We start from the raw sequence: 9,982 nt of genomic DNA on the forward strand, positions 1-9,982 counted from the left end.
GTGGATGGGACATGGCACCCTCAGGCCAAACCTCAGCTCCCTACCTGGAGGCCTCTTTGCCTCCGGACTCCACGTCAGCCTGAACTGCTTTAACCCCAGGCCTCTCCCCTGGGCTGGATCTAAAAGCACACACTGTCTCTCCTCTTTCCCTTGCTTCACCCTTAATTCTGCTATGGAGAATTAAAAAAAAACCAGCCCGTAAAATTCCTCCATGGTCCTGTTGAGACACTCCGTTTTCGGGATCCTTAAGATTCTCAGGCTGATGAGGGCAAAGGCCATGTCTTTCTCATTTAGTGTTTCATCCCCCAGCACTCACCACAATGCGGGGCTGTGGTGGTGCTTAAAGTGTTTAATAGAAATAAATGAATGCAATTTTCAGGAAGCACTGCGGGTGGATTTCTTCCTTTGGAGACCTCTTTCACCCCTAGGAAAGTACCTCAATCTCAGACCTGCACTGTCAGCCTCTTGTTGGAGAAAAGCAATGTTCTGGGTTTTGGGGCTAGGGGGCAGTGTTCACCTATGGGTGCGATCCAGCGTGTGAGTGTGTGTGTGTGTGTGTGTGTTGACACTGATAACTGGACATTCATAAGCTCCAGCTCCAGAGTGTGTGTGAGTGTGTGTGTGTGTTGACACTGTTAACTGGACATTCATAAGCTCCAGCTCCAGAGTGTGTGTGCATGTGTGTGTGTGTTGACATTGATAACTGGACATTCATAACCTCAAGCTCCAGAGAGAATTCTAGGAGTCCCTCAAAACAACTTAGCTCATCTTCCCATGAGTACCCTCTTCTTAAATATGTCCATGAAATGTTATTCTGCATATATGCTACCGAACAACCATGTTTCTTTGACAATATAAGGATTTTTATCCAGTAAACTTTATTTATATATAACAACAGTACAAATTGTGTCCTTGGCTTGCAAAATAGGAGTGTTTCATATTTACAATAGGTACACAATAATATATTAGAGTAACAAAAAAACTCATTTTATTGGAACATTTTAAATACGTAATTTTCTTACAGCTTTAATTCCACAACACCTGTAAAAACAACAAAACCAGACAGCTATTATTCTATTTTCTTAAAAATATATATATATATAATACAGATTCCAGTGTGTCAAGAAGAGTGGGCTTGGGAAGGAGCAGCTGAGGGGAGAGGCAGGCGGGCTCAGGTCCCTAGTCTCGTGGTCTAAAGAGCTTGTCCCTCCTCCCTGATACACCTGGCAATATCTGCTTTGCAGGGGGAGCCACGTTCCAGCACGTTCTCCTGCCGTGATGCCGTCACGGACAGCACAGGAAGACAGAGTCAGGGCTGTGACCGAAATCCGGGCGGGCCTCCCCTCTACCCTGAGGCCGCAGCGCAAAGGACAGAAGGGAATGCAGTCAGCATGTCCACAAGACTTTCCAGTTTGCTGACGGGGCTGAGGCCCTGTCTCCCAGGACCTCCCTAATACCAGGGGTGAAACTTCATCTCTCATCCATGACATCGTGAGCCCCAGAGCCCCACCTTCACTCTTGGGGAAACTGGCAGAAAGAGAAGAGGTAGGGGAAGAGAGGCAGGGTGATGAAGAGGATGGGGCCACCTTCTCAAAGCTTCTTCCTGAGACAAGGCACCAGAAGGCCCTGAACCCACGGGGTCCGCTTCCACCGCCCTGGGTCCGCTAAACTCCCCTGCGTCCTCTCACCCACAGAGCTCCCACCCCTGAGCCTCAGTTCTTTCCTGTCCATGACCAGGCCCAACGAGCCTGAGTCAGGACACAGTGTGGCAAGGAGCAGCGGGCCCCACTCTGGGGCAGCTGCTGGCTCAGTATTTGCCGCGGGTTAATAGATGAAGGCGGGAGGAGAAGGGGACGGCAGAGGATGAGATGGGTGGATGGCATCACCGACTCGATGGACATGAGTTTGAGCGAACTCTTGGAGTTGGTGATGGACAGGGAGGCCTGGCGTGCTGCGGTCCATGGGGTTGCGAGTGTCGGACATGACTGAGCGACTGAACTGAACTGAATGGTGGCAGGTGTGGCAACTGGGATGCACCTGGAGTCTGATCAGCCAGAGGCTTCTAGAAACATTCCTTATTTGTGCTGCTCAGACCATCGAAGTCCAGCCCACCCCATCCATCGCTTCTGCTTCGTGCTCACCAGGGCCTTGACTATTATTTCTTGTCCTCATTTGGTGGAAATGGAGGAAGGTCAGGAGCTCAAGAGGCAGGTGGAGGGCCACCAGAAGAGACGACAGTGGTGGGGACAAGAAAGGCCCTTGTGGCTGGAGGACTGTCCCCAGAAGCAGGTAAGGCAGCTGGGTCAGTCGGCTTTCTTCCACCTTCCCGCTCCCCTTTCCTCCAAAACGCGTGCCCTCTGCAGGTCTGGGAGGAGGGCTAAGGTGGTGATAGGAACCAGCAAGTGGAAGAATGTCCGTGCGCTAGAAGGAGGTCCTTCTCAATCTCGTTCATTCCTCAGCACCTGGAGCAGGGCCTGGGGAACAGTGTTAGCTCAGGAATGCTCCCTGAATGAATGAATGCATGCAGGAAACAGCTCCATCCCATGAGTGAGGCTCCCAGGGGCTCCTTGCTTTCAATGACTGAACTTTCCAAGGATGGGGAGCGCTCCACCAGAAGTAGATCAGAGACAGTTCTGAGCTGGGCTGGAGCAGGGTGATGGGAGTGGGGGACAGGCCCAGAAGCCCCAGAGCCCCTGCGGAGGTTGGGAGGTGGCAGCAGGCCAGCTGGAGGGGCTCAGGCCAGCTCGCCCACCTCGGGCGTGGACACCCTCTGTCTTGCCAAAGGCATTTTCTAGGGTGCTTGCCCTTTTCTGGTGAACTGTCTCTTGCGCACTTCAGTGAAACAGGATGGATCTGGATCAAACTTTCAGAGAGAGCAGTCTCTCTTGGCTTCCCTCCAAGATGGATGGCTTTGTGTGGGGGCAGAGGCCGTGAAATGAACACTTATTCTTTACATGAGGTTAGGGTATCTCCACGTTGGATGATGGTGAGAGGAGGGAGGCCCTCTCCTCCCATCCTGCAGGGCATGGACTCTTGGTGACCCGAAGCCAAGCAAGGCTCTCCAATCTTTTACCCTCATGGCCTGACGAGTCCCATGTAGTTTTCCTTGATCTTCCTTCCTTCTTTAGGGATGCCCCCTGCCACCTCCTTCGCCAGCCCCAATTCCCCAGTCGTCCCGAGAAAGGTGGTGGAGCCTCTCATGTGAGCTCTGGTGCCTCTCGTGTCCGCTCTCTGAGTGACCATCCCCTACCATTCTCCCACTCCCCCTACCAGACTCAGCCCCAGGAATGGTGAGTGGTCACCAAAAGTAGCCTCTGGGAAACAGCGGGTAGACGCATGGAGGTCAGGGTTGGTCATGACACAGCTGAGATGTCTAGCTTTTACATCTTGGTGGAGCAAAGCCCGAGGTGCCGATCTAAGCAGCGGTGTGACCAGACCACCTTCATTCGGAGCTCAGAAGCAAGATGAGGGGAGGAGCTGCGCTCATCTGTGGGCAGCACAGAGTCCCCCGCTCACACTCCCCTTGCCGGTATCTCCTCGCCTTTCATCTCCATATATCGTGGGCTCTGAGCTGATAAGCTTTGGGTGCTACGAAGGGCAAACACTTTGGCTTAGTGCAGAAGGCCAGTCATTAGGATTTCTTTCAGGCTATTCGCAGGGCCCAGAGAAACTTTTAGCAGAAGTGGATTATCAGAAGGAAGTGGTCTTGGCATGGCTGGTTGTGAATTATAATGAAAACAGCGCGTTTCCTGAGTATTTTGCTGAATGCTTTTCTCGTCCCATTTGTCAGCCGCATTCAGGCAAGAAACCGGACCTAAGGCGACCCGGTGATGTCTGCCGTGCGGGGAGCACAGTGATGCAAAGCCACACGCCAGCCATCGAAGCCAGCCCTCTGAGCTCCCCCTCCTCCGGCCGCTTCCTGGCAATCCAGTGTGGTCAGCAGAGTCTCTGGAAACTGGAAGGGTTGGGAGGTAAATCCGGGCCCAGAGGAGCCGGGGCCCAGAGTTAATTACAGAGGAAGTGACCCTGGTCTGGTCTCTCCCTGTTCCCACTTCCCAGCACTGTGGCCCCTTGCAGAGCAAGGCAGATGGGACCTCTCCAGCGGCCTCTCTTCCCATCCCTCACCTTTCTCTCATCCTTTCCACCCTCTCTGTGGCTGCCTGCAGAGAACTTGGAGCTGGCTGCTTGGATCCTCGCCAGGGTGGGAGGCCTGGAAGCTGGTGGCTGTCCAATCACCAGGGCCCTGCACCGGTGTTGTGGAGGTCCTTCCCCAAGATGCCCCCACCGCCTTCCATGGGGCCTCCGGACCAGGGCGTGGAGCTTTGGTCTCTTTATCTGGAAACTATACTCAGGACGGCTGGGCATCCATGGATTTAGGTGTCAGCAGGAAAGGCAGAATGCCAGTGAGAAGCCACCCATTTGTCCTTTGAACTCAGGAGGATGCGAGAGGCAGAGAGAGAGAGAGAGAGGCAGAAGACGCAGCCTGGGGATGCTACAGTCCTCTCTACTGCAGCCTCTCTAGTGCTCAGACCATCAGGAGCGTCCGTGTACAAGCGAAGGGTCGTCTCCCCTCTCTAGGCACGAGAGAATAAAACAAAGAAAGCACAACAATAAATACTGCAGCTTCTTGAACCTATGCTCTTCAAGTATTGCTTGCTGTAAACAGTGTTTGATTTTTGTTTTCTTTTTAATTGTAAGAAACCACGGGAGGACTGGAGCAGAGTCTGAACACTCATGTTCCCCCGTCGGCTCCCGAACGGAACCTCCCAGAGGCCTGGCCCGCATTCCTCCAGGGCCCTGCTCCCGGGGAGCCTGGTTTACGATGAGGATGGATATAAGGCAGAGCTGCCCAGCATCCTTCAGGAGACTGGGCGTCCGTCCCCTCTGGGAGAGGCCCAGCTCTCACGCCTGGTAGTCACTGTAGGGAAACCTGAAGGAAAAGTACCAAAATCAGCTCCTCACTTGTTGAGGTTTGGGTTTAAAGAAAACAACCAAACAGTAGCAAAAGCATCGGTGCTCTTGAGACACACATGTCCGCTGGAGAAGAAGACGCATGGACGTGCGGACGTAAAGCTCAGCTTGCTGTCAGCAGGTGGAGCCTGGGGGCTCGGCTGTTGGTTCAAAGTCCTACCTTCCCCACCTCTTCTGGTTTCATCGGCCAGTCTTCCTTCGGAGCATTTGGTGCCAACTTGTGCTCATTCTTCTCCTCCTCACTTCTTAGACAAAGAAGGTTTCAAAGGCAAGGAAACAATCAATTTCTCTCAGCATCTCTTTGTAGGCTTTTTTTCCAGTTGTTGGGAACCAGGAGTTGTGCGAGGAAGGAGGGACGGGGGCAAAAGAAGGAAGGGGGACAGAAAGCAGAATTAAACAAAAGTTGGACGGGATGAACAGGGAGGCTTTTTGTTTTATTTCTGGTTTTCCTTTTTCTTAAAAAAAAATTAAATAAAGTTCTCATTATTTCCCCAATATACATCAAATGAGTTTTCATGCAAAGCAGCAGTCACAGAGGCAGAACCGTGCCCAGCTGTGCCTCTCAGCTTGAAGAACCACCTTCTCCGGGCCCCTGCATCCCTCTCGTCGTGGGTGGCTGTGACGCCGCTGGTCTCTCCCTGCAGGGACCAGCTGGGACGAAACTTGGCTGGCGTGGGGAGAGGGGCCCTCCCCTCTCCCCAGGGTTAGGGTCTCAGGAGACAGCAAGCTCTGGGGCCTGACCCCCTTCACTTGTCCTTCCTTCTGAGATGCCCAGTGTGACAGCTTTCGTGGGTCCCTCTTCCCAGGAATGGGAGGCTCCGTCTCTCAGCTCTCAATGGACATGGCGTTGATGAGCTGTTCCACCTTGTACGCCAGCCGCTGGCGCCGCGCCTGCTCGTCCTGCTCCAGCGCGCTGATGAGCTGAGGGACGAAAACAAAAGTGGGCAGGCTCAGCACTTAGCATGCGAGATGGCTTTCCCCACATCCTTCATCCTTCCGTCTGCCTTTCCATCCTGCCCAACGAGCACAGCTCTAAATAACACGGATGATCACCTGGACAGGGGTATGATATACGTACGTGTGTGTATGCATGTATCTATCTAAAGCTTTTAAAACATTAGGCATACAGGAAGTGCTGTGTAAGCGTCAGCTATGACCATGACTACCACTGCTATTACTGTGTTCAGGTACGAATCTGATGCATGACTTGCTGTCCTGAAGTTGTCCTCTTCAGGGTCTAGCCACGTCCACCTGTCTGTCTGAAATACGTCAGCTGACAGCTTCTGCCCAACTGCAAAGAATAGTCTGATTCGCTGTTTCAGAAGGGATGAAATTCATCATCTACTTTGAACTGGGCAACAATGACAATATTCAGTAAAAGTGTTACGTACTGCATTAACAATGAAGACGAGACAAAATAAGGTGTAAGAAAGCACAGGATGAATCAGGAGAGGACAGGTTGCCTTCCAAAGGAAGAGTGGCTGACTTTTTGACTCCGTGAATGTTTTTGGAATTACCACCCATTGCTGTTGTTTAAGGATGGAGCCTGGCTTTCTGGTTAACCTGCCTGGCCCTCTCGGGGCGGGTTTCTGTCTCACCTCTTCACTGTACTTGCTGACATACGAGTAGATCTCGTTGAGGGCACTCAGCATGTTGAACTCCACGGCATGCAGGCGGGACTGCTCGGCGAGGTAGGCGTTCATGTCCTGGTCACTGATGGCGGGCAGCTTGGCGATGTCTGCATAGTATCTGCCATAGAGAGGACAGGCTCTTTGGTAGCAGGCTCAGCAAAGACTCGCCTGTCCGTCCCTGGACCCCAGGACCCCAGAGAGGATGGGTGTCCCCTGCTGCCTCCCTGTTCCTCTTCTAATGAAGCTTGCTCTGGCCTCTGCTCTCAAGCTGAGTTTGGGGCCTGGACACTTATTCTCCCTCAGGCCAGAGTCTGCAGTGCTGTGACTAGACTCTCAGTATTCACATTCCAGTTTAGCGCCCTGCTAGCTGGGTGTCCTTGGTAAGTCACTTGGCATCAGTGGCCTCCTCAGTAAAAAGGGGATGATAATAAGACCTATTTCACTGCTCTGTTGGGTATTTTAGTGACATGATACATACAACATCCTCATCAAAGTGCTGAGTGCTTAGTATATGCTCAGTAAAGGGTGATCAGAATGCTAAATCTGACTCAGGGGGTGCAAAGCTCCCCTTTCCTCCCCCAGCAGGAACTCTGGGCAAGGGAGAAAAAGGTGAGCATGAGATCTGGAAGGGACCACAAGCAGGGCTTTGAGTCCTTGGTCAGTGAAGCCCAGAGGAGGGAATGAAGCAGGCACTGGGGGCTGGGCCGGTCCTCGGGATACTACTGACCTCTCCACCCAGCTCTTGTAGCTAGGGATGTCCTTGGCGTAGAGCAGCTTGTTGGAAGGGGAGTCCTTGCCCAGCCGGTGCTCTGAAGTTGAGCAAGAGTCCATGAACGTCTGGGCCACCACGGAGAGGCAGGCATCCGTGATGCTGCCCTTGTGGATATCAAATACAAACTGGGGGTTCTTGATCACGTTCACCCAGAAGCGCAGAGGGAGGCTGGAGGAGAGGGCAGAGGGGTCTCTGAGGGCTGCGTCCGGCCCCGGCCCCGTGCCGTCCACTAACATTCCTCCCAACCCCCAAAATGCAAAATTCTCTCCGAAGGGCAAGGGCATAGAATCACAGAAAACTGGTCCAGCCAGGGCTGCGACTTTAGCCTGAGCTTTGGCTGATGCTGGAAGAGAAGGAGCCCCATTGTGCCCTAACGGGGCGCTGACCTCGTGCTTCAGCTGCTCCGAGGTGGGCATGGGTGGCTTCACTCCCTCCTGGACGTCTTTTCCAAAGACTCCTGTGTCCCTGGGGGAGCCTAAGTCTAGAGGGCCTGCACCGCTTTCTCAGAGCCCCAGACAAAGCCCCCAGGCTCCCAGAGGCCCCTTCCTGATGACCGCAGCCATTGTCCGGAAGGACGGGGCGGCAGCCCCAGCCTCGGAGTGGGCACAAAGGCCCCACCTGGGTTCCCCGCCCAGCCAGGCCGGCCGCCGCTTCCCAGGGCTGGCCCCACCGCGCTGGGCGGAGGAATGGGCTCCCCTGGGGACAGCTCTTTCAGGGTGCTCCCCAGGGCGTTCTCAGCTCCGGGCAGGGGCAGAGGCAGAAGAGGAGGCCATTGTTGGCACGCTGGGAATGACTCGCTGGGGCTCTGCGTTTTTCCCACCCTGAGAGCAACTGATCAGTCGTTAGGAGAATTCTTTCTGCGACTCGGGGAATTTATAATCAGAGGAGAATGCGTTTTCTCTGCTCCTTTGGCCGTGAGGAGGATAAGCCCATTTATTCCCCTTCAAAACCAGAACAGCTGCTGTTTCTGTGGCCTTTTCCAACTTGGCCTCCTCTCCAGCCGCCCACTGGCCCTTAACTCTTTGGGCTCCTCTGTGCAGTGAGCTCTGTCCCTGCTTGTCCTCTGGGCTGACCTTCCCTCTCTCCTTCCTTGTCTCTTGAATCTCCTGGACCCCAGACATTCCCAAATGTCTCCACGGCCCATGCCAAGTGTTGGGAAAGATCAGCTTTGCCCAGATCCAAGGCCTTCCATTAGGACTTCTGCCTATCTTTGCAGTGAAACGGGGGATCCTTCATTTAACCCAGAGGGGGTGGCCTGGGTGAAGAGGTGGCTCCTCTGGTCCACTCTCCCTTCCCCTAGCAGCTCTGGAAACTTCCAGTGTTCTCTCCTTAGACATTAGGTATCTGAGGTCTGGCTAAGAGGGCTGTCCCTGCCACAACTCCAGGGAAGGGCGTTTCTATGACTTGCCCAGAAACAGCAGGCATGGGGAGGAGGACAATCCAGAACTTTCTCTTGATTTCCGGGCTGGGCTGGGGTTGGTGGTGGAGGGGAGCTCCAAAGCCATGGAAGAGCCACAGCATGGGCCCTGGGAATGCGGATGGAAGGCCGGTCTCAGGGACCTGCCCTGGGGGGCTCCACGCCCCGAGACCACCAGAGCCTCTTTGCTTCGCTCCACTGCGATCAGAAGCTGCGGCCTCTGGAGGACTTGGCAGCAACAACACCCCGGAAAGGGAGGAATAGGTGGGGTCTGAGGCCGGGTTTCCCCCCAGTGTTTGGCTGGTTGCTAGGACTTTGGATTCCTAAATAACAGCCGGGGCCCATCTGTGCCGGCTCTGTTTTCCGAGGTGAGGGCTGAGTCCAGACAGCTGTGTGGGCGGCCTGCCCAACCCCAGGCCTGGCCCTCCTCTCTGCCCTCTCTCTGCTCCTTCCTGAGGGAAGGTCTGTGCTCTGGCTCTTGGCCAGGCCTGGTGGGACATGAGGGCCTGTCTTCAGAGTGGTCTGAGATCCAGGTTCAAAAACCAGCAGAGAGACGTCTTGTGCGAAGGGCCTGGGGGAGCCGTCTTTCCCTCTGCTGGGTCTGCCCAGGGAGGGCCCCTCCAGGGATGGAGTCAGGCCCATGGGACCTCCTGCCTGTGGTTTCCTGAGAGCCACGGAGCCGGGCCTTAAGGGGTCGCGTGTGCAACGGCCTTCGCTCATTGGTGAGCTCAAGTCCACGGCAGGTGCAAGCTCTCCCCAGCACTGGCCAGCCTCCCCAGGGGTCTGAGTTTAATGCAGGGCTCTCCTCATGCCAGGACATGCCCGAGACTCTGCTGTGCTCGGGAGGCCCCACGCTGCCTGGCCTGCTGCTCGGTCATCTGGGATGTGGCTCTGGTGTGTGTCCCCCCCGGCTCCCTTTCCTGAGAACCACAAGTCAGAGAGGAGGAGGCGTGGCCTGGGGAAGGGTCTCGGCCTGAAAGGGCAGGAGCTCGAGTGTGTGTGTGTCCTGGTGCTGGGCCCTGTGCCGGGAGGGCCCTGCCTTGTGCCTGGGGTACACATCAGCTCTGTGGAGCGTATGTTTGTCCTAGGAGCCTTGGATTACCCAGCCACAGCAGAAAACAGGTTCCACCCCCCCATCTCCCTGGTCCCTGCTGGGCCCTACCCCACGCCCTCATCTCCCTGTCCCTGCTG

At 54.8% G+C, this 9,982-nt stretch overlaps 1 protein-coding gene across 1 annotated transcript in view; it reads right to left on the minus strand.

Moving 5' to 3' along the window:
- Nucleotides 1-859: 859 nt before the first annotated feature.
- The window catches only part of PLXNA2 (plexin A2), a 232,718-nt gene continuing 223,595 nt past the window's right edge, over nt 860-9,982 (minus strand). Inside the window, exons 30-32 of the mRNA XM_040263761.1 lie at nt 7,330-7,542; nt 6,570-6,720; nt 860-5,892 (exon numbers count right to left, since the gene is read on the minus strand). Of these exons, the coding sequence (XP_040119695.1) occupies nt 5,797-5,892; nt 6,570-6,720; nt 7,330-7,542 (460 nt within the window). The 3' untranslated portion in view covers nt 860-5,796. The remainder of the gene's footprint in view (nt 5,893-6,569; nt 6,721-7,329; nt 7,543-9,982) is intronic.

The sequence above is a fragment of the Oryx dammah genome, unplaced genomic scaffold (assembly GCF_014754425.2).
Source record: "Oryx dammah isolate SB20612 unplaced genomic scaffold, SCBI_Odam_1.1 HiC_scaffold_21, whole genome shotgun sequence".
Lineage (NCBI taxonomy): Eukaryota > Metazoa > Chordata > Mammalia > Artiodactyla > Bovidae > Oryx > Oryx dammah.